At 44.5% G+C, this 24,077-nt stretch overlaps 1 protein-coding gene across 1 annotated transcript in view; it reads left to right on the plus strand.

The window, feature by feature from the left end:
* Positions 1-24,077, plus strand: part of LOC137369779 (piezo-type mechanosensitive ion channel component 2-like) — a 1,207,705-nt gene that overhangs the window by 1,162,628 nt on the left and 21,000 nt on the right. The window contains exons 52-53 of the mRNA XM_068031235.1: positions 5,509-5,625; positions 22,048-22,127. Of these exons, the coding sequence (XP_067887336.1) occupies positions 5,509-5,625; positions 22,048-22,127 (197 nt within the window). The remainder of the gene's footprint in view (positions 1-5,508; positions 5,626-22,047; positions 22,128-24,077) is intronic.

Raw genomic sequence — 24,077 nt, forward strand, 5'->3', positions numbered from 1 at the left:
TGTGTGAAGCATTCGTTATGAGTGCACAAATAGAGATGAATGGTTTCGATCTAATTGCCACTACAGAAACATGGTTACAAAGTGACCATGGTTGCGAAATAAATATTCCCGGATACACATTTCGAAAAGCCAGAATGGAAAAGAAGGAGGAGTAACCCTGATGGTAAAGAATTATATAAAGACAGTAGTGAGAAAGGATCTTCGCTCAGAAGATCAGGAAGTAGAATCAGTATGAATGGAGATTAGGAATAACAATGGTCAGAAAACATTGATCTTGTATCTTGTAGGCCCCCTAACAGTATTTATACCGTTGGACAAAGCATTAAGCAAGAAATAATTGGAGCTTGTAATAAAGGCAATGTAATATTTGTGGGAGACACTAACCTTCATATAGACTGGCCAAATCAAATTGGCAACGGCAATCTGGAAGATGAATTTGTAAAATGCTTTTGTGACGGTTTCCGGGAACAATATGTTGTAGAATCAACTAAGGATAAAGCTATTTTAGGTCTAGTATTGTGCAATGAGGCAGGATTAATTAGTAACCTCACAGTAAAAGATTCACTCAGAAAAAGTGATTATAATATGATTGAATTCTGTATTAAGTTTGAAAGCGACATACTCCAGTCCCAAATAAGAACCTTAAACTTAACAAAGCTATTTACATAGTATGGGGAGAGCTGGCTGAATTTGATTGGTAAAATAGACTAAAAGGTATGGCAGTAAATAAACAGTGGGAAACAATTAAATAAACAATTCAAAATGTTCAACAAAAATACATTCCATTAAAAAACAAAAACTCATCAAGAAAGATCCATCAGTGGCTTACTAGGAAAGTTAAGGATCGCATTGGATCAAAAGAAGAGGTTTATAATGCCACATGAATCGTAGTAAGCCTGAGAATCGAGAGTGTTTTAGAAACCAGCAAAAGGCAACCAAAAAGTTGATAAAAAGAGTAAAAAATTGAATGAGAGCAAACTAGCCACAAATATAAAAACAGAATGTAAGAGCTTTTACAAGTATATAAAAGAGAGTAGTTAAAGTAAATGTTGGTCCCTTCGAGCAGAGATGGGAGAAATTATCATGGCGCATGAAAAAATGGCAGAGACATTGGACAAAAATCATGTGTCAGTCTTCACAGTAGAAGACACAAATTAAATACCAGAAATAAAGGGTAACCAAGGGACCAATAAGAGTGAGTAACTTAACATAATATCAGCAGAGAAAAAGTATTGGAAAAACTTAAGGGACTAATGGCCAACAAATTCCCAGGATCTGATGGCCTACATCCTAGGGTTCTAAAAGAGGTAGCTCCAGAGATAGTGGATGGGCTGGGTATGATTTTACAAAATTCTCTAGATTCTGGAGTAGTCCCAGCAGATTGGAGGTTAGCAAATATAACACCGCTATTCAAGAAAGGAGGGAGAGAGAAAACAAGGAATTTTTTTTTTATTCATTCATGGGATGTGGGCGACGCTGGCCAGGCCAGCATTTATTGCCCATCCCTAATTGCCCTTGAGAAGGTGGTGGTGAGCTGCCTTCTTGAACCGCTGCAGTCCATTTGGGGTAGGTATACCCACAGTGCTGTTAGGAAGAGAGTTCCAGGATTTTGACCCAGCGACAGTGAAGGAACGGCGCTATAGTTCCAAGTCAGGATGGTGTGTGACTTGGAGGGGAACTTGCAGGTGGTGGTGTTCCCATGTATTTGCTGCCCTTGTCCTTCTAGGTGGTAGAGATCGCGGGTTTGGAAGGTGCTGTCTAAGGAGCCTTGGTGCATTGCCGCATCTTGTAGATGGTACACACTGCTGCCACTGTGCGGCGGTGGTGGAGGGAGTGAATGTTTGTAGATGGGGTGCCAATCAAGGGGGCTGCTTTGTCCTGGATGGTGTCGAGCTTCTTGAGTGTTGTTGGCGCTGCACCCATCCAGGCAAGTGGAGAGTATTCCATCACACTCCTGACTTGTGCCTTGTAGATGGTGGACAGGCTTTGGGGAATCAGGAGGTGAGTTACTCACCTTAGGATTCCTAGCCTCTGACCTGCTCTTGTAGCCACGGTATTTATATGGCTACTCCAGTTCAGTTTCTGGTCAACGGTAGCCCCTAGGATGTTGATAGTGGGGGATTCAGTGATGGTAATGCCATTAAATGTCAAGGGGAGATGGTTAAATTCTCTCTTGTTGGAGATGGTCATTGCCTGGCCAGTTAGCCTGACATCAGTCATCGGGAATCTATTATTAAGGAAATCTTAACAATGCGCTCAGAAAATCATAGTTGATCAGACTAAGTCAACATAGATTTATGAAAGGGAAATTGTGTTTGAAACATTTATTCAGCTTTTTTGAGGATGTAACTCGTAGGGTAGTTAAAGGGGAGCCAGTAGATGCAATATACTTGGATTTCCAAAAGACATTTGATATGGTGCTACACAAGAGGTTAATATGCAAGACAAGGGCTCATGGAGTTGGGGGTAGTATATTCGCATGGTTAGAGGATTGGCTAATTGACAGGAAGCAAAGAGTAAGGTTAAATGGGCCGTTTTCAAGTTGACAGGCTGTAACTTTTGGAATGCTGCACAGATCAGTGCTGGGGCCTCAGCTGTTTACAATCTGTATTAATGACTTAGGTGAAGAGACAGAGAGTAATGTATCTAAGTTTGCTGACGATACAAAACTAGGTGGGAATGTAAGCTGTGAGGGGGACACAAAGGTGCTGCAAAGAGATATAGACAGGTTAAGTGTAGGGGCATCTAGGTGGTAGATAGAGTATAATGTGGGGAAGTGTGAGGTTATTCATTTGTAGTAAGAATAGAAAAATAGAACATTTTTTAAAAGGTGTGCAACTTGTAAATGTTGATTTTCAGAGGGACTTGAGTGTACTTATGCAAGGAACACAAAGTAAGCATGCAAGTACAGCAAGCAATTAAAAAGGCAAATGGCATGTTAGTCTTTGTTACAAGAGGATTGGAGTACAAGAAAAACAAAGTCTTCCTACAATTGTACAGGGCTTTGGTGAGACCACACCTGGAATACTGTGTGGAGTTTTGATCTCACTATCTAAAGAAGGATATATTTGCCTTGGAGGTGGTAGAGCGATGGTTCACTACATTGACTTCTGGGATGAGTGGGTGTCCTATGATGAGAGGCTGAGTAAATTAAGCCTATACTCTCGGGTTTAGAAGAATGAGAGGTGATTGCATTGAAACATACCAGATTCCGAAGGGACTTGACAGGGTGGAAGAGTCAGTTACTAGGGGACATAGGTTTAAGGTGAGAGGGGCAAAGTTTAGAGGGGATGTGCGAGGCAAGTTCTTTACACAGAGGGTGGCACAGTGGCGCAGTGGTTAGCACCGCAGCCTCACAGCTCCAGCAACCCGGGTTCAATTCTAGGTACTGCCTGTGTCTGCGTGGGTTTCCTCTGGGTGCTCCGGTTTCCTCCCACATGCCAAAAAGACTTGCAGGTTTATAGGTTAATTGGCCATTATAAATTGCCCCTAGTATAGGTAGGTAGTAGGGAAACATAGAGACAGGTGGGGATATGGTAGGAATATGGGATTAGTGTAGGATTAGTATAAATGGGTGGTTGATGGTCGGCACAGACTCGGTGGGCCGAACGGCCTGTTTCAGTGCTGTATCTCTAAAACTAAAAAAACTAAAGGGTGGTGAGTGCCTGGAACTTGCTGCCGGGGGAGGTGGTGGAAGCACGTACGATAGCGACGTTTAAGAGGCATCCTGACAAATACATGAATAGGATGGGAATAGAGGGATACGGTCCCCGGGAGTGCAGAAGGTTTTAGTTTAGGCAGGCATCAAGATCGGCGCAGGCTTGGAGGGCCAAATGGCCTGTTCCTGTGCTGTACTGTTCTTTGTTCTTTGGTAGACACTGAGAGGTTATTTCCCCTGGCTGGGGAATCTAGAAAACGGGGACACCATCTCAGGATTAGGGGACAATCATTTAGGACTGAGATGAAAAGAAGATTCTTATTTATTTATTTAGAGATACAGCACTGAAACAGGCCCTTTGGCCCACCGTGTCTGTGCCGACCAACAACCACCCAGTTATACTAATCCTACATTAATCCCATATTCCCTACCACATCCCCACCATTTTCCTACTGCCTACCTACACTAGGGGCAATTTACAATGGGCAATTTACCTATCAACCTGCAAGTCTTTGGCTGTGGGAGGAAACAGGAGCACCCGGCGGAAACCCACGCAGTCACAGGGAGAACTTGCAAACTCCGCACAGGCAGTACCCAGAACTGAATCCAGGTCACTGGAGCTGTGAGGCTCAAAGGGTTGTGAATCTTTGAAATACTCTACCCCAGAGGGTTGTGGATGCTCCATGATTGAATATATTTAAGGCTGAGATAGTTTTTCTGTTCTCTCAGGAAATCAAGGGATATGGAGAGCAGGCGGGAAAGTGGAGTTGAGGCAGAAGATCAGCCATGATTGTATTGAAGGGCAGAGCAGGCTCAAGGGGCTGTCTGGTGTACTGCTTCTCCTATTTCTTACGCTCTTATGTTCTCAGTTGGATCTCTTCTCCTTTGGTTAGGTGCCTGGCCAGATGATCACCTGAAAAATGATATTCAGCTCCTAATTACCTTTTTATACTGAAAATACTGCATTTATTACTTTTTGTTACAATCTACCCACTTAATATTTCATTACAAATCAGGAGCCAAGCTTCAATAACATTATAATAGAGATAGGGCTGAATTTTACCGATCCCCGGGTGGCAGGAACAGAGGCAGGGGGACTGATAAAATATTGGGGAACTGCGAAGGTTCACTGTCACTGTCCTGCTGCTGGGGATGTTTCCAAGTGGTGGGCTGCGAGGCGGAACGGGGTGGGCAGCTGATTTGCATAATTAAAGGCTCTATTAAGGGCTATTTTAAGTGGCCGCAGGCATTTTGCCGGCTTGGAGCGGCCTCCATCCACTGCATGCAGAGGCCGCTAGCTTCTTCCTGGCGGCCTCTCTGCAGAAACCTAGGGGACTATTGGAAACAGAGGCGCAAGGCCCAAAGAAGGGACATGAAAGTCAGTCCCCATGGCCTCAGTAATACCCCGGAGGTGTTTGCCCTCCGACTCACGGGACCTACCACCATTGGATCGCCAAATTTTAATTACCTGCAATAAAATCGATTAGCTGTTCCCACTGCCAGCAAGTGCAGGCTCGCAATCCGCTTTTCAGCCCAACGCCAGAGTCCCTAAGTCCGCGGTAAACTTCAATCCTATGTTGCATGAAAATAAGTTAAAATATATTTCTTTCCAAGAATTTCATTATTTTGCTCTACTAAAAAAGCAAATAATGTAAATTGCTATTTATGCATTATACACTTTCTATGAAACAAAACATTTTTAACTTGTAACATTTTTAACCCTTTGTTCTAGTCAAACAAATCACTTCACCATATTTACTTAGTGATCTTATGTTTGTTATATAACAATAGGCAGGTTTCAGTGTTCAGAGTGTGCATTACAATCAGCTTTCAGTACTTTCAATTTACAGGAATGTCAGTCTTGGTGGAAAATCGGAAACTGCTTCCGGTAAAATCTCATTTGAAATTCAAAATCAGACTAAAACAGGACTTGCTGCATTGATGGAAGGAAATGAGACCAAACCTGTGTAAGTTAACCATTTTATTTAACTTCATTTCATAGCCACTGTTTCACATTCCAAGATCAGCATGTTCCTACAAAATATCCTTATATTAAATGCAAAACTTGTTTTAAAAGAAATCTAACATCCCATTATTGGCATTTATATTTCTGTCATACAATGCTAAGGTTTGGACTTTATGTTTTACATCTAATATTGGGAGAAAAATTGCTCTGTTTGCTACATGTAATAGCAGCACCTTTCATTTATATGCTATTTATGTGGAAAAACATAACTAAGAAGCTTCATAGAAGCACAAAGAAAATAAAAAGATGTTGGGCCAAAGAAGGAGATATTAGGAGGGACGACCAAACCTGGTCGAAGAGGTGGGTTTCATGGATGATCTTAAAGGAGGAGAAGAAGGTGGTGACAGGGTTTAGGAAGAGAATTTCAGTGGTGAGGCCTAGGCAACTAACAACATGACCACCAATGGTGGGGGTGCGGGAGGGGGGGTGGTGAAAGAAACGGAAATGCATTAGAGGAACCGAGATCTTGGTGGTTGGGGAAGGTGGGAGTGGTGGATGGAGGTGCAATTGCAGAATTGCAGAAAGTTGCAGTGATAGGGAGGAGTGTGGCATAGAGGGATTTAAGCACAAGGATGAGAATTTTAAATTTGAGGCTTTTGGAGCTCAGAAACCAATGTAGGTCAGCAAGGCCAGGGTGTTGAGCAAGTGGGACTTGGTGCAGGATAGCATACAGACAGCTGAATTTTAGATGAAATCAATAATGTTTTATGGAAGATGGGAACAGTGGAATATTTGAGTATGGAAGTGACAAAGGCATGGCTGAGCTTTTCATCAGTAGATGTGGTGAGGTAGGAGCAGACATGGGTTATTTTAGATAGAAATAGGTGTTCTTTGTGATGGAGAGCCGATTGACTTGAAAGCTCAGCTCAAGGTCAAATTGGATGGCAAAGATGTGAACAATCTGGTTCGGCTTTGAACAATCCCTGGGAAGTTGATGGCGAGGGTACAGTGTTTGTGGCAGGACCAGGCATGATGAATTTGTTATTTACAATGTATGGCTGGGAGAAATTGCAACTCATTCATGATTGGATGTCAGGCAAGCTGTCTGACAGCATGCATGGCACGCCATGCTCAGAAGGGCACTCATGTGAGTGTGCTGCGAATGCACCAGAAGCATGCAGATTGGGCAGATTGTCATATCTTCCAATGTCTTAACACTAATTTTGCACTCGACCTGCAATTTTGGACCTCACGGGTGCTTATAACTCCCTCTCTTATACACTGCCTACTGAACTTGCGTTCAGTCGTATGAGGGAGCCCCCCCACCCCCGTCACTACACCACGAGTGCTATCAAATGAGGTGCTTTGACTTTCTTTTGTTGCTGCAGAGTTAGTGGAATTAATATGTACTGTGTTATTGGAGGAGTTAAAAAGTTGTTGGAGTCAAAAGGGAATGGTGTCGGACGTTTCCAATGAGTTCAGTGGAGTTTGAAGGCCTGTCAGCAGAAAGCCTGCTATCACTCATGGGACCTAATGATGCAGTCCTTCTTGGGCTGCAGTAGAACAGGGACATAGAGCAGGGGCAGCAGAGAGGGGAAGCTGTGCACAGAGGTAGGTGGAACAGGGCTCTCAATAGAATGCCGTACCCAACTAGAGTGGGAAGGAAATCTGCTGTCCTTACCCAGTCTGGCTTATGTGTGACTCCATACCCACAACAATGTAGTTGACTCTTAACTACCTTCTGAAATGGCCTAGCAAGTCATTTAGTTGTGCCAAACTGCTACAGAAAAGTCAAAAAAGAATAAAACTGGATGGATCACCCAGAATCTGCCTAGGGACTGGAAACGGTAATGGCACACCCTGCCCAGTGATACTGCAAAGTCCTCCTTACGAACATCTGGGAACTTGTGCCAGAATTGGGAGAGCTGTCCCACAGACCAGTCAAGCAACAGCCTGACATAGTCATACTCATGGAATCATACCTTACAGACAATGTCCCAGACACCACCATCACTATCCTCATTGCAGGACAGGCCCAGCAGAGGTGGTGATACAGTGGTATACAGTCGGGAGTCATAGAGAGATACAGCACTGAAACAGGCCCTTCGGCCTACCAAGTCTGCGCCGACCAACAACCTAATCCTAATACTATTACTAATCCTACATTAATCCCATATTCCCTACCATATCCCCAGCATGCTCCTACCACCTACCTACACTAGGGGCAACTTACAATGGCCAATTTACCTATCAACCAGAAAGTCTTTGGCTGTGGGAGGAAACTGGAGCACCCGGCGGAAACCCACGCGATCACAGGGAAAACTTGCAAACCCGTATAGGCAGTACCCAGAATCGAACCCGGGTAGCTGGAGCTGTAAGGCTGTGGTGCTAACCAGAGCACCACTGTCCTTCAGTTTAAATGGCTTAGAGTTCTTTTTTCAGGTGCTAACACCAGCTGTCTGTCTGTGTTGTCTGTTAGAACAGACTGTCTTCAACTAAAAAGCCACTTCAAAATTGAACTGTAACAAATGTATTGCATGATACTCAATTCCAGTGGCTTTATCTATAGTAACAAGAATGCACCCTTTGAATCGTAGTCTCCGAATGGCTCTATCCAAGGCAACGAAAATGCACCTTCTCGGTAACTCCAGAGGCCTGCTGGTTCTTAAAGCAGTACTGATCCTTTGCAAGCGCCTTGGGGCGGCACAGTGGCGCAGTGGTTAGCACCGCAGCCTCACTGCTCTAGGGACCCGGGTTCGCTTCTGGGTGCTGCCTGTGTGGAGTTTGCAAGTTCTCCCTGTGTCTGCGTGGGTTTTCTCCGGGTGCTCCGGTTTCCTCCCACAAGCCAAAAGACTTGCAGGTTGATAGGTAAATTGGCCATTATAAATTGTCACCAGTATAGGTAGGTGGTAGGGAAATATAGGGACAGGTGGGGATGTTTGTTGGGAATATGGGATTAGTGTAGGATTAGTATAAATGGGTGGTTGATGTTCGGCACAGACTCGGTGGGCCGAAGGGCCTGTTTCAGTGCTGTATCTCTAATCTAATCTAATCTAATCTAAGCCTTAAAGGTACACCGCATATTCCCGAAAAAAAAACTACAGGACCATGACAACACATATATGGTATTATAGGATACATTGTTTGGCATGGTGCGAGATCCAAGGCAATTGTCCAAAATCCAGCTATGTTCAGGGACTAACCATTTGGAATAAAATTTTTAGATTTTGATCTTTTATATCTCTTCTGCAGCAAACAGGAGTCAAATGAAATTTTTTATCATAAATACTGTGATTTTTAAAAAAAGGCACAGCAGATCTAGGTTTTCTCGAGGAAGATGTGATCACATCTGACAAACCTGTTTCAAGTTCTTTGAGGAAATATCAGAGCTTGTCGCTAAAGTGAACTATGGAGAGGTGGGGTAGAGGATTGGCCTAAACTTGCAGTGTCTATGATTATGAACAATCTGGATGTTGAGGGAGCAATATCCCTTTCTGTTGAAAATTTCAAGCTGATGGTAGACAGCACAAAGAACAATACGACTGCAGTGTGTGACTCCCTGAAGCCTGCAATTCTTGAGAAGCCTAGCTCTCTCTCACCCTGCGTTGCTGGTCCATCAGAAGATGATGCAGCTGCCCCTTGGAATAGACAGCCTCAGTCACCTCCACGATGCAGCAATGTACAGCGAACTGGGAGATGTCACCTGTCACAGCCTGCAACAACCCCGTGGAGTAAAAATTAGGGCAACCACGATTTTGACAGCCACACCATGGGAATCCTCAACATTGACTCGGACTCCATGAAGTCTCATGTCATCAGGTCAAATATGGACAAGGACACCTCCTGCTGATTACCACCTACTCCCTCAGATGATGAATCAGTACTCCTCTATGTCGAACACTACTTGGAAGAAGCACTGAAGGTAGCAAAAGCACAGAATGTACTCTGAGTGGGGGACTTCAATGTCCATTAGCAAGAGTGGCTCAGTAGCAACACTACTGACTGAGCTACTTGAGTCCTTAAGGATGTATCTGCCAGACCAGGTCTGTGGCTGCTGGTGAGGGAGCCAACAAGAGGGGAAAACCTGCTTGACCTCACCCTCACCAATCTACCTGTTGCAGATGCATCTGTCCATGATTGTCCATGGTAAGAGTTAAAACAGCACAGACCTTGTGGAAACAGACCCGTCTTCACACTGAGGACACCCTCCATCGTATTCTGTGGCACTACCACCATGATAAATGGGATAGATTCAGAACAGACCTAGCAGCTCAAAAATGGCCATAAAGCACTGTAGGCCATCAGCAGCAGCAGAATTGCATTCAACCATAATCTGTAATTTCATGGCTCGGCATAACCCTGACTCTACCATTATCATCGAGACAGAGGATCAACCATGGTTCAATGAGGAGTGCAGGAGAGCATGCCAGGAGCAGGACCAGGCATACCTAAAAATGAGATGCTAATCTGGTTAAGCTAAAACACAGGACTACATGCATGCAAAACAACATTCTATAGACAGAGCTAGGCGATCCCACAACCGACGATCAAAGCTCTGCAGTCCTGCCACATCCAGTCGTGAATGCTGGTGGACAATTAAATAACTAACCAGAAGAGGAGGCTCCACAAATATCCCCACCCTCAATGATGGGGAAGCCAGTGCAAAATAGAAGGCTGATGCATTTGAAACCATCTTCAGCCAGAAGTGCCGAGTGAATGGTCCATCTTGGCCTCCTCCTGAGGTCCCCAGCATCACAGATGCCAGTCTTCAGCCAATCCGATTCACTTCACCTGATATCAAGAAACGGTTGAAGGCACTGGATACAGCAAAGAATATGGGCCTTGGCAACATCCCGGCAGTAGTACTCCAGAACGAGCTGCGCCCCTAGCCAAGCACCTCCAGTGAGGATGATATGAACTGCCTGCAACAGGACATAGATAGGCTAGTAGAAGATAGATCGGACAGAGCGGTGGCAGATGGAATTTAATACTATCAAGTGTGAGGTGATACATTTTGGCAGAAGGTATAGGGAGAGGTAATATATACTTAATGGCACAGTTCTAAATAGTATGCAGGAACAGATGGACTTGGGGATGCATGTGCATAAATCTTTGAAGATGGCAGGACATATTGAGAGAGTGGTTAGTAAAGCATATGGAATCTCGGGCTTCTTAAATAGAAGCATTGAGTACAAAAGCAGGAAAGTTATGCTGAGCCTTTATAAAGCTCTGGTTAGGCCCCAGCTGGAGTATTGCATCCAGTTCTGGTCATCACATTTCAGGAAGGATGTGAGGGTTCTTGAGAGGGTGCAAAGGAGATTTGCCAGAATGGTTCCAGGGATGGAGGATTTTAGTTACAAGGTTAGGTTGGAAAAGTTGGGTTTGTTCTCTTTTGAACAAAGGAGATTGAGGGGTGATTTAATAGAAAGGTACAAGGTTATGACAGGCTTGGTAACTTCGACAAGGAAAAACTGTTCCCATTAACAAATGGTACAAGAACTAGGGAACACAGATTGAAAGATGCAGGGGGAATATGAGGAAGCACTTTTTTACGCATCAGGTGGCAATGACCTGGAACTCGCTGCCCACAAGGGTGGTAGAAATCGAAATGATTAATGACTTCAACAGGAAGTTGGATGGCCACCTGAGAGAAATAGACTTGCAGGGCTTTGGGGATCAAGCGGGGGAGTGGGACTAACTGCATAGCACCGTGGAGAGCCAGCATGGACTCAATGGGCCGAATGGCCTCCTTCTGTGCCGTAAATAAAATGACTCTAAAAATGACTCTGTAAAAAAGTGATGGAAGGTGTCATCAACAGTGCTATCAAGCAGCACTTACACAGCAATAATCTGCCTCCAGATACTCAGTTTGGGTTCTACGGGGTGACTTGGCTCCTGACCTCATTTTGTCCAAACATGGACAAAAGAGCTGAATTCGGGAGGTGAGCTGAGACTAACTGCCCTTGACATCAAGGCAGCATTTGAGCAAGTGTGGCATCAAGAAGCCCAGCAAAATTGAAGTCAATGGGAGTCAGGGGGAAAACTCTCCACTGGTTGGAGTTATACCTAGCACAAAGGAAGATAGTTGTGGTTGTTGGAGGCCAAACATCTAAGCCCTAGGTCATCGCTGCAGGAGTTCCTCAGAGTTCAACCATCTTTAGCTGCGTCTTCAATGACCTTCCCTCTATCATAAGGTCAGAAGTGGGTATGCTCGCTGATAATTGCATAGTACTCAGTACCATTTGCTACTTCTCAGATATTGAAGCAGTCCCTATCCACATGCAGCAAGTCCTGGACAACATTCAGGCTTGGGCTGTTATGTGGCAAGTAACATTTGTGCCACATAAGTGCCAGGCAATGATAATCTCCAAAAAGAGAATCTAACCATCTCCCCTTTATATTCAGAGTGTTGAAAGAGGTGGCTGTAGAGATAGTGGATGCATTGGTGATCATCTTCGGAAATTCTATAGATTCTGGAGCTGTTCCTGAAGATTGGAAGGTAGCAAATGTAACCCCACTATCTAAGAAAGGAGGGAGAGAGAAAATGGGGAACTACAAACCTATTAGCCTGACATCAGTAGTAGGATTTGATAACTGGATACTTAGAAAATAATGGTAGGGTTGGGCAGAGTCAACATGGATTTATAGAAAAGGAAATCATGTTTGGCAAATCCTGTTGGAGTTTTTTGAGGATGTAACTAGCAGAATAGATAAGGGGGAACCAGTGGATGTGGTGTATTTAGATTTTCAGAAGGCTTTCGATAAGGTCCCACACAAAAGGTTAGTCAGCAAAATTAGAGCACTTGGGATTGGGGGTATTATAAATGCATGGATTGAGAATTGGTTAACGGACAGAAAACAGAGTAGGAATAAATGGATCATTCTCAGGTTGGCTGCCTGTGACTAGTGGGGTACCACAAGGATCAGTGCTTGGGCCCCAGCGAATCACAATCTATATCAATGATTTGGATCTGGGGACCAGATGTAATATTTTCAAGTTTGCTGATGACACAAAACTAGGTGAGAATGTGAGTTGTGAGAAGAATGCAAAGAGGCTTCAAGGGGATTTTAGAAACATAGAAAATAGGAGCAGGAATAGGCCATTTGGCCCTTTGAGCCTGCTCCGCCATTCATTATGATCATGGCTGATCATCCAACTCAGTAGCCTGTTCCTTCTTTCGCCCCATACCCTTTGATCCCTTTAACCCCAAGAGCTATATCTAACTCCTTTTAGAAAACATTCAATGTTTTGGCCTCAACTACTTTCTGTGGTAGTGAATTGCACAGGCTCACCACTCTCTGGGTGGAGAAATTTCTCTTCATCTCAGTCCTGAAAGATTTACCCCGTATCCTTAAACTATGACCCCTGGTTCTGGACTCCCTGGTTCTGGGTGTAAAATTCCAGCCAAAGAGTCGACTGCACTGGTGAGGCTCATGAGTCACATATAGACTAACCACAGTTACCCTTCGTCAAGGATGTAAGTAAACCAGATGGGTCGTTACAACAGTCCATAATCTCATGGTCACCATTAATGATACTAACTTCTTATTCCAGATTTATTTTGTTAATTGAATTTAAATTCCCCACCTGCCATCATGGTATTTGAACTCATGTCTTTTGATCAACTGGATCATGTCATTTGGATCATTTTCAAAACATCAACTGCCTAGTTTTTGGCCCTCCATTCGCCACAACATTTCTGCAGCTACTGATTTGCTCAACTGCACCCTGACCTCTACCTTTGATGTCCTCGTCCTCAATAAAACAATTACTCTATCTCACCCTGGCTGTTTCCCCAGTATGGCCCTCATCTCTGCTTCCTTAAATCCAAGGGAACACAGACTTGAAAGGATGTGGTGGATAACTGCTTTAGTCATTCACTGCCACATCTCTCTGGAGCATATAAACCACTATCTAAAGGGTCCTGCTCTCATCTGCTAAAACTACTCACCATTCCAGTATCATCCTGGAATGCAAAGACAACCCTGGCTTCTTTTCTCTACTACAGACAGTCATCTTAAAACCCTCTCATCTGTCTCCTCCATCCTCACCTTCAATAATAAGAGCGAGGAGCTCATGTACTTTTTGTCACAAAGATCGAAACCATCTGATGACTGCCTCTGCCTCTGCCGCTTCCCACCCTCCCACTAGTCCACCAAAAGTTCTCTAAAGCTCCCCATGCCCTAGTGCTAACCTCACATCTTTCTCTAGTTTCTCTCCTATCTCTCCTCATGCCCTTTCTGAGCACATCTTGTTAATGAGACCCATATCCTGTTCCCTCGACCCTATTCCCACTAAACTGCTGATCACCCAACTTCCCTTCCTGATCCTCATGTTAGGGATATTGTTAATGTTTTTTTTCTGTTCAGGTGCTGTTCCTCTCCTTCAAATCTGTTATCATCATGTCTATCCTCAAAAAACTAACCCTTGACCCCACCGTCTTTGCAAACTACCACCCCATCTCCAACCTGCCTTTCCTTTCCAAAATCCTTGAAAGAATTATCACCTCCCAAATCTGTGCCTATCTTTCCCAGAACTTTCTTTTTATATTCGTTCATGGGATGTGGACGTCGCTGGCTATGCCAGCATTTATTGCTCATCCCTAATTGCCCTTGAGAAGATGGGAGTGAGCTGCCTTCTTGAATTGCTGCAGCCCTTGGGGTGTAGGTGCACCAACAGTGCTGTTAGAAAGGGAGTTCCAGGATTTTGACCCAGTGACAGTGAAGGAACAGCAATATAGTTCCAAATCAGGATGGTGTGTGGCTTGGAGGGGAACTTGCGGGTGGTGGTGTTCCCATGCATCTGCTCAGGAGCTGAGTAGCCCTGGTGGAACCCAAAATGAGCGTTAGTGAGCAGGTTATTGCTGAGCAAGTGCGGCTTGACAGCACTGTCGATGACCCTTTCCATCACTTTACTGATGATCAAAAGGAGGCTGATGGGACGGTAATTGGCCAGGTTGGATTTGTCCTGCTTTTTGTGCAGAGGACATATCTGGGCAATCTTCCACATTGTCAGGTAGATGCCAGTGTTGTAGCTGTACTGGAACAGCTTGGCTGGGGGTGCATCTAGTTCTGGACTCCATGCTTGAATCCCTCCAATCAGGTTTCTGCCCCTGCCACGGTACCAAAACGGCTTTTATCAAAGTCACAAATGACATCCTTTATGACTGTGACAAATGTAATCTATCCCTCCTCATCCTTTACATAGGATTACGTAGAATATATGGCACAGAAACAGGCCATTTAACCCAACCAATCTATGCCAGTGTTTCTGCTCCACTCGAGCCTCCTCCCATCTTTCCTCATCTAAATCTATTATCGTAACCCACTATTCCCTTCTACCTCATATGCTTGTCTAGCTTCCCTTTAAATGCATCTATACTATTTGCTTCAACTACACCCTGTGGTAGCGCGTTCCACATTCTCAGCGCTCTTCGGGTAAAGAAGTTTCTTCTGAATTCCCTATTGGATTTCTTGGTGACTCTCTTATATTGATGGCCTTTAATTATGCTCTTCTCCGCAAATGGAATCATTCTGTTTGTATCCACTCTATCAAAATATTTCATAATTTTAAGGACTTCTATTAGGTCACCCCTCAGGCTTCTTTTTTCAACAGAAAAGAGACCCAGTCTGTTCATCCTTTCCTGATATGTATGCCCACGCATTTCTGGTATCATCCTTGTAATTCTTCTTTGCACCCTCTCCACCAGTGCCTCTATATCCGTTTTATAATATGGTAACTAGAACTGCACACAGTACTCTAAGTGTGGTCTAACCAAAGTTTGTTACAGGTTTAGCATAACTTCCCTACTTTTCAATTCAATCCCTCTAGAAATAAAACCTGGTTCTTGGTTTGCTCTATTTTAATGGCCTCGCTAACCTGTTACGTAACTTTTAATGATTGGTGTATTAGTACACTGAAATCCTTTTGTACCTCTACCCCACCTAGACTCGCGCCTTCCAAATAATAAGTGACCTATTCTTCCTACCAGAATGTACTACCTCACATTTATCTCTGTTGAACTTCATTTGCCAATTATTTGCCCATTCTGCAAGATTATTAATGTCCTTCTATAATTTATTGCAGTCCTCCTCAGTATTTACTATTCCCCCCAATTTGGTGTCATCTGCAAATTTAGGAATTGTGGGCCGGATTTTATCCCGACGATCAGGGTCCCAGGGCGGGCCAGAAGGCAGGGAGAGAACCTGCCTCGGCCCTTTGTTGGACCCCCGTAGCTATTTAACGGTAGGTAGCCAATTAACTGCCTGCTGTTGGGGACGTTGTCACTTTAAGGACGAGCTCCTGCCTCCAGAGCTGCCGGCTGCTGCAAATACTGAGGAGGACTGCAACAAATTACATCTGTGACCCCTTATCAAACCTGGGGTGTTGTCTTTGTTTCTCTCTACATTGATGCTGCCAGACCTACTGAGTGTTTCCGGCACTTTCTGTTCTCATTTCAGAGTTCCAGCATGTGTGATATTTTTCTCTTATCCCTTGCAATGGCTTCTCTTCTCACTCCTGCACCATTGCCTCTGGTGTCCACCTAGGATCTATCCTTAATCCCCTCCTATTTTACACCTACATGTTGTTCCTTCAGTGACATCATCTGAAATCAGTGTTAGTTTTCACATGTACTCTGACGACACCGAGCTTTACCCCACAACTGTCTCGACGACTCTATTGTTGCTAAATTATCAGACTGCTTCTCTGACATCTAGTAGCAGATGAGCAGAAATTTATTCCAATTAAATATTGGGAAGATTGAAGCCATTGTCTTTGGCTCCCCCTTCCAAACTCAATTCCCTAGCTACCGACTCCATCCCTCTCCCTGGCAACTGTGTGAGACTCAACCAGATTCTTCACAAACTTGGTGTCACATTTCGCCCTGAGATGAGCTTCCAAGCCACATATTCACACTATTACTATGACCGACTATTACCATCTCCATTAACATTGTCTGACTTCACCCTGTCTCAGCTCATCTGCTGCTGAAATCCTCATTCATGGCTTTTTTATGTCTAGACTTGACTATTCCAACACACTCTTGGCTGACCTCCATAAAATTGATGTCATCCAAAGTTCTGCTGCCCATGTCCTTACTTGTACCAAGTCCCATTCACCAATCACCCCTGGGCTCACTGACCTATTTTGGCTCCCTGTCTAACAATGCTTCAATTTTAAAATTCTCATCCTTGTTTTCAAGTTCCCCATGACCTCACCCCTCCCTATCCCTGTAATCCTCTCCACCCCCAAAACCCTCTGAGATATCTATGCTCCTCTAATTCAGACCCCTTGAGCATCCCTGATTTTAATCCCTCCACCATTGGTGGCCATGCCTTCAGCTGCCTAGGCCCTAAGCTCTGGAATTCCCTCTCTAAACCTCTCCGCCTCTCTACTTCACTTTCTTCCTTTAAGAGACTTCTTAAAACCTACCTCTTTGACCAAGCTTATAGCCATCTGCCCTAATATCTCCTTATGTGGGTTGGTGTCTAATTTTGCTTTATAATGCTTTTGTGAATCGCCTTGTGACATTTTATTGTTAAAGGCGCTATATAAATGAAAGCATTTGATGTATTAGTCCAGGCCTCTGGATTACTAGTCCAGGATCATAACCATTTTGCTACCATACTCTGTTTACATGCCCCTTTGAGAACTGGTATCCATAGCCATTATGGTGGCAATCTGAGCCTGCATGGAACCAAGCTGGGCTTGCATGGCAACAGGCATGGATCACATGACCTCATTCTGAGCTTCCACTGCAGACTCAGATGTTGGGAGCCTTCTGCTTGTGCTGCTGCCTCTTGTTATGTATGAGCTTGTTCTGCAAGGGACAGGGAAGAGTATCAGTGCATATGTTGAAAGGTGTTTGGATGATGTGCCTATCACTGCTGAAAAACTGGAACTATGGGAAAGGTGCAAGATTTAGGTGTGAGGCTTACAGCATTGGTAAGTGTGTAAGGGTGAAGTGGAGCATCTGAACACGAGGTATGAGTCCTGATTACTGATGGATGTGTGATGATATGTGGTGCATTGAGTATCATGTGAAGTTGGTGGTGTGACAGATATGGCATTTGAAGATGCATTCACTGACCTTGAGGTCACTAAACAGTTTATGGTACGACAGCCATGTCCTTAAGGGCACACTCCTTGAATTGACCTCCGTGGCTACCTGCTCACATTCCCTTCACAGTGCGTGCCTGGTCGGCCTCCTGGTCCCCTGCGGAAACAGGACCTCGCTCCTCATTTCCACCTCCTGGACCAAGGCCTTCAGCACCACATCAGAGAACATGGAAGCCCTCTCTCTGGCCTGCAGCTCTATTGGTGTTCCTTCTCTAAAACACTTTTTGATTTTTTTTCCACAAAAATATACTTTATTCTTAAAAATCTGTAAAAAAAAAAAAATACATTACTGAACAGTTCAAGACAGCCCCAAGTTGACATTCCAAAAAGTGCAGAGGAAATCAGCTTTCTTTAATACAGGAGTGATTTGCCTCACAACCCTTCCATTCCATTTTGTATGCCATGCACAGTTTACAGCAAACCCATATTTGGTGTATACAGCCCGAGCAGTTTCCCATGGGTCCAGCACCTCAGTTCACTATGGCAGGAGGACCTTACACAGTGGTCTTTCCCCACTTTTTGATACAGTCCAACCAGCTGCTGCAGCCTGAATGCACCGTCACTTTAAAAGGTGCAGGCTGCCTTTAAGAAGTGCAGGCTACCTGTAACTCATGCTAGCCACACATGCACCTGGGCCCCTGCTGAAGAAGCAGCCAGTCGGCAGCCCATTTAGCATTGGGCTTCATGCCACAATCATTGAGATGAGCACGCAGCATGAAGTTTGCATGCTGCCTGCACCACCTCGACCATATGTGGGGTATTCAGCATTGCGCCTGAAAACCAGCATTTGAGTTTTTTGGCCCAATCTCTCTCAAGATTGTCCTTAGCAGTTAATTTAACTCATTTGCATACTTTAGAGGGATCGGTGAATCCAAATGCTTTTCTCCAGAGACAGAGAATTATCCACAGCTATTCTCGTGCATTGACAGAAGTAGAGGAGCCTGCCTCCTGTCCACCTTTGCAACTAGGAAATGTGTGTCGCATCTATAAAGAGACTACAGTGAACATGGGGATGTAAATAATATACTTAGCATCAAATAAATTCTACCATTACTGTAACTGGAACATGATTTGATGTTATTCTTGTATATGGAAAATTATATGAATTTTGACACTACTCCCATGTCACTTCAGTTTTAGTATTTAGCCCTGAATTTTCTCTGAATCTTCAGCATTTGGCCATTATTGCAAGATTGTTGCATTAAACAAAATGGCAACTTGTGTTTAGCACATTACGCCACTTATGCGGCATTAATGCGCTAGGTACAAGTATTTTTTCTGCTTTTGGTAGCTCTGACAGTCCACCTGCCTAAGCCCCATGGGACTTATTTTCATAGGAGCAGCTACTCAGTGGGTGGTGATAAGGAATTTTCACTTTTTATGCAACATAGGGAAAGTTAGACCCATATAACAGGCACAGCTGCTCCCTCAGTCACCTGTTTCAGTCTGGGGTTTTGCTTACTGATACCTGCACTTCACTCTTCAACCCCTCCCCACAGTGCTCCAGTCTCACCTCACCACTACATTTATGACCCTTCACTTTCACAGCCCCCCAAATATACAGAAAGACCCTGAGAAGGTATAACATTCCCCATGGGTATACATCTCTATTTTATTCATATGGTGGAGTAGGAGGAACAGCAGCGCATGGAGGCAAGGAGAGCAAGGCAACATGGCAGAAGATATTGGCAGTGAGTGCCAGGGTCCCATCCCTCCACCCGGAAAGGCTGATGCTGCTTCTTCCAAAAGCCCTTCCAGATCTTTCCTATGAAAAATTCATAGCCTTTTAGTGAGATGTTGCCTTGTCCCTATAAGCAAAACTGGCCTGTGACTGCTGATGGTTCTGGCAAGAGGCATTTCTGATGCGACTGGGAGATTTCCAAAGTGGATAAAATGTAAAGCAGTTGAGAAAAAAATCTTTGCAGCTTCCCATTGAAAGAAAGAATTGTATTTTTATAGCGCCTTTATAGTCCCAAGTATTGTCACACGTCTATGACCTTCTCCTTCTCTGCTGGAAACGAGGCTCTGTTCCACAGGAGATGCATGATACCAAAATCATCACACTATACAAAAACAAAGGCGACAGAGGAGGCTGCAACAACTACAGGGGCATCTCACTCGTTAGGGTCATGGGGATGGCTTTTTCTAGGGTCATGCTTAAAAGACTCCATCTGCTTGCAGACCGAGTGAACCTGGAAGCACAGTGTGGTTTCTATGCCAGCAAATCTGTGGATATGATCTTCTCCATACGCCAACTACAAAAGAAGTGTAGGGAACACAGTATACCCCTTTGCCTTACTTTTGTAGATCTCACTAATGCATTTGACACTGTCAGCAGAGCAGGGCTGTACAAGATTTTGGGAAAAATTGGCTGTGCACTGAAGCTCCTCAGTCTCACCCACTCCTTCCATGACAATCTGTACTGCACTGTACAGTTTAATGGCTCCACTTCCGACGGTTTCGGAGTGAAGAATGGAGTGAAGCAGGGTTGTGTCCTAGCCCCCATTCTGTTTGGCATCTTCTTCTTCATGCTCCTGACCTTTGCCTTCCCTGTAGATATGGAAGGAGTCTACTTACACACTAGGTCAGACAACAAGCTCTACAATATATCAACGCTGAAAGCAAAGACCAAAACACATCATGTCCTGATCAGAGAACCCTACACTGATGATGCTGCGCTAGTCGCTCACACAGAAACTCAGCTACAAAGACTCATGGACTCTCTCCCATGCCTGAAACTTGTTATCCTTGACTTTAAGCATCAAGAAAATCGTGGTCATGGGACAATGTGTTGCATCTCCAGCCCGATCACACTAAATAACACCCCTCTGGAAGTGGTTAGCCAATTCTGCTACCTTGGGTCCACGGTTACAGACAATCTGTCCTTTGATATAGAGCTCAATACAGTTACCACCTTTGGCCGACTTGAGAAACACGCATGGAATAACACCAAGCTGACCCTTAGGACGAAGCTGATGGCTTATAAGGCCTGTGTTCTCAGCACCTTGCTGTATGGCTGTGAAACATGGGTGACTTACAGCTACCAGGAAAAGAGGCTCAATAATTTCCATCTTCGCTGCCTGCGGTGTATTATGGGTAGATCCTGGCAGGACAAAATCAAAATCCTCTCAAAGGCAGATCTCCCAAATGTGTTGGCTTTAGTAGATCAGGCACGTCCACAGGATGGAAGGCAGTCATATACCCAAGGACCTTCTGTATGGTGAGGGAGCTGGGGCCAGACAATCACTGGAGAGCCCGAAGGTCTGCTTCAAGGATGCTTGCAAGTGTGACATGAAGGCGTTAAATGTTGACTTTCGCACCTGGGAGTCACTAGCTGGCGAATGAGGGAAATGGCGGCACTGTTGGCTGGTGTGCACTACCATGGCGACCAGTTTCTACAACAGCCTGGCAACAGGCACCAGCATCTAAAACAACATCTCACAGCGTCACTTGGCAGCTTCACATGCAGCACTTGTGGCAGAACCTGCCTCGCAAGGATTGGCCTTCACAGCCATCAACAAAGGTGGACCAAGAGAAGACACTCCACCTAAATGGATTGTTTGCCGTGTGTCCATCATCTTTCATAGATGGCAAGTTGCCAACCAATGCCTTTCATGACCTCAGGATGCCCCATAGCACTTTGCAGCCTATAAAGTACTTTTTTTGTAGTGTAGTTACTGGTAAGGTAGGAAACATGGTAGCCAATTTATGCACAAGGTCCCACAATCAAAATAATCGTGACGAGGTAGACTGTTTTTTAGTCATTTTGGTTCAGGAATAAATATCAGCCAGGACACTGGGAAGAACTCCACTGCTCTTCTTCAAAATAGTGTCATAGCATTTTTTGCATCCAACTGAGAGAGCAGACTTGGCCTCAATTTAACATCTCACCTGAAAGATGGCAGTACCAACAGTGCAGCTCTCCCTTATTAGTGCACTGGACTGTCAGCTTACGTTTTTTACCCAAGTCACTTGAGTGGGACTTGAATCCACAGCATGATGTTCCCAAGTGCTGTAATAAAGATCACGGTCTTTACAGAGGCGGAACTGCTTATGCACTTACATTTCCTGGAGTCGACTTTGCTCACTATGCTTTTAGAACACAATTTTACTGGAACATCCTTTATTCCGCATGTCAATTAACTCACCAGATAGACTTAAATGCAACACCCTTTGTTGGTAAATGGTGTAATTTTCTGGGGCATTGTGGAAATTCAGGTCCATTATTTGTTATTAAGCACCAAGAGTCTAATTCTTATATTTGATAAACTATATATGATTAAAAATGTTTTTATTTTACAGCAAAATTGAAAAATTATTTCCAAACTACATCAGGGCTCCCAGTGATTCTGAAACAAAACCTGTAAAACAGCTTTATGAAAGTAAGTGTGCAAATTTAAAATGCTTTATGAACATGCATGAATATATGAATACAATAACACCTAAGAATTGATTAGCTGAGTAAATAATATTTGAAACTAAAGTGTTGGTCAGGGATTTCCTCAAAGCTGCTGCATTTCACCTCCGTAACTTCTCCAGAAATACAACACAGCCTGGGCTGGATTTTCTCGTGCCAGCAGGTCTCCTGGCACCGGGCAGAAAAGGCGAGGGGAACCCTGCCTCAGCCTTTCGGAGCCACCCCTCCCCCCGGAGATACCCATCCCTTTAAAACGGGGATCCCACCTCCAATCAGAGGGCTGGCAACTTAGCAGTATCGACAGCACTACCGGGAGCGGTGACCACTGCCGTACTACAAGGGGCCTCGGACCCAGGCCCAGTGCTGAAGCCAGGACTCAAGGTAAGTGAGGCAGGGTTTCCGGGGCCAGACTGGTAGGCCCCGGTGAGGGGGGGCATTTATTTCAGGGGGAGGGGGCATAACGTTAAGGGTTCCCTCTGTGGGCCACACATTGCCCAGAGAGGATGGTCCCCCAACCAAACCTGCATGGAGGTTGCCTCATTTTACTGGGCAACCTCCCCGCACGGCAGAGGCCGCTCCCGCCACTGATTACATCCCAGCAGCGACAGGAAGAGGCCTTTAAGTGGCTGGTAATAACTTAAAAGCCTCAATTGGCCTCTGGACAGGAAGGTTGTCTTTGGCCTAACCCACCCCGACTAAATTGCGGTGTGACAGGACGGCGTCACAGGACAGGACCCCGTGCCTCCTATGGCAATTCTATGGTGCCCCCGCCCCCAGCTGGGCAGTCTCCAGGGGGCCTATAAATTTCAGCCCACTGTTTATCTATTAAGAAGAGTTTCTGTCACTTCTGGGCAAGTATATAAGAACATAAGAAAAAGGAGCAGGAGTAAGCCATATAGCCCTTCAAGCCTACTTGTCATTCAATAAGATCATGGCTAAACTTCGACCACAACTCCACTTTCTCACCTTATACGAAGATATAAACATATGAATTAGGAGCAGAAGTAGGCCAATTGGCCCCTGTAGCCTGCTCCGCCATTCAGTAAGATCATGGCTGATCTGTTTGTGTTTTGAATTCTACACTCCTATCTACCCCCGATAACCCTTGATTCCCTTGCCTAACAAGAATCTAACTACCTCCGCCTCAAAAATATTCAATGTCCCCGCCTCCACCACCTTTTGAGGCACAGAGTTCCAAAGTTGCACAACCCTCAGAGAAAAAAATTCTCCTCATTTGTGTCCTAAAAGTGTGATCCCTAATTCTAAAACAGTGCCCCCTAGTTCTGGACTCACCCACAATAGGAAACATCTTCTCCACATCCACCTTGTCAAGGCCGTTCAGGATCTTATAAACTTCAAACTAGTCTTCCCTCACTATTCTAAACTCCAGTGTAAACAACCCCAGTCTGTCCAATCTTTCCTCATAAGATAACCCGCTCATTCCAGGTATCAATATAGTAAACCTCCTCTGAACCGCCTCCAATGCATTTACATCCTTCCTTAAATAAGGAGACCAAAACTGCACACAGTATTCGAGATGTGGTCTCACCAATGCCCTGTATATTCGAAGCATAACATCCTTACTTTTATTTTCAATTCCTCTCATAATAAAGGATAGCATTCCATTAGCCTTCTTTATTACCTGCTGTACCTGCATACTAACTTTTTGTGACTCATGCACGAGAACACCTAGATCTCTCTGCATCTCGGAATTCTGCAGTTGTTCTCCATTCAAGTAAACTCTGCTTTTTTATTCTTCCTGCCAAAGTGAACAACTTCACATTTTCCCGCACTATACTCCATCTGCCAGATTTTTGCCCACTCACTCAATCTATCTATATAGGTCTGCAACCTCTTTATGCCTTCTTCACAACATACTTTCCTACCTATCTTTGTGTCATCTGCAAATTTAGCT

This window comes from Heterodontus francisci, chromosome 5 (genome assembly GCF_036365525.1).
Source record: "Heterodontus francisci isolate sHetFra1 chromosome 5, sHetFra1.hap1, whole genome shotgun sequence".
NCBI classification, from domain to species: Eukaryota; Metazoa; Chordata; class Chondrichthyes; order Heterodontiformes; family Heterodontidae; genus Heterodontus; species Heterodontus francisci.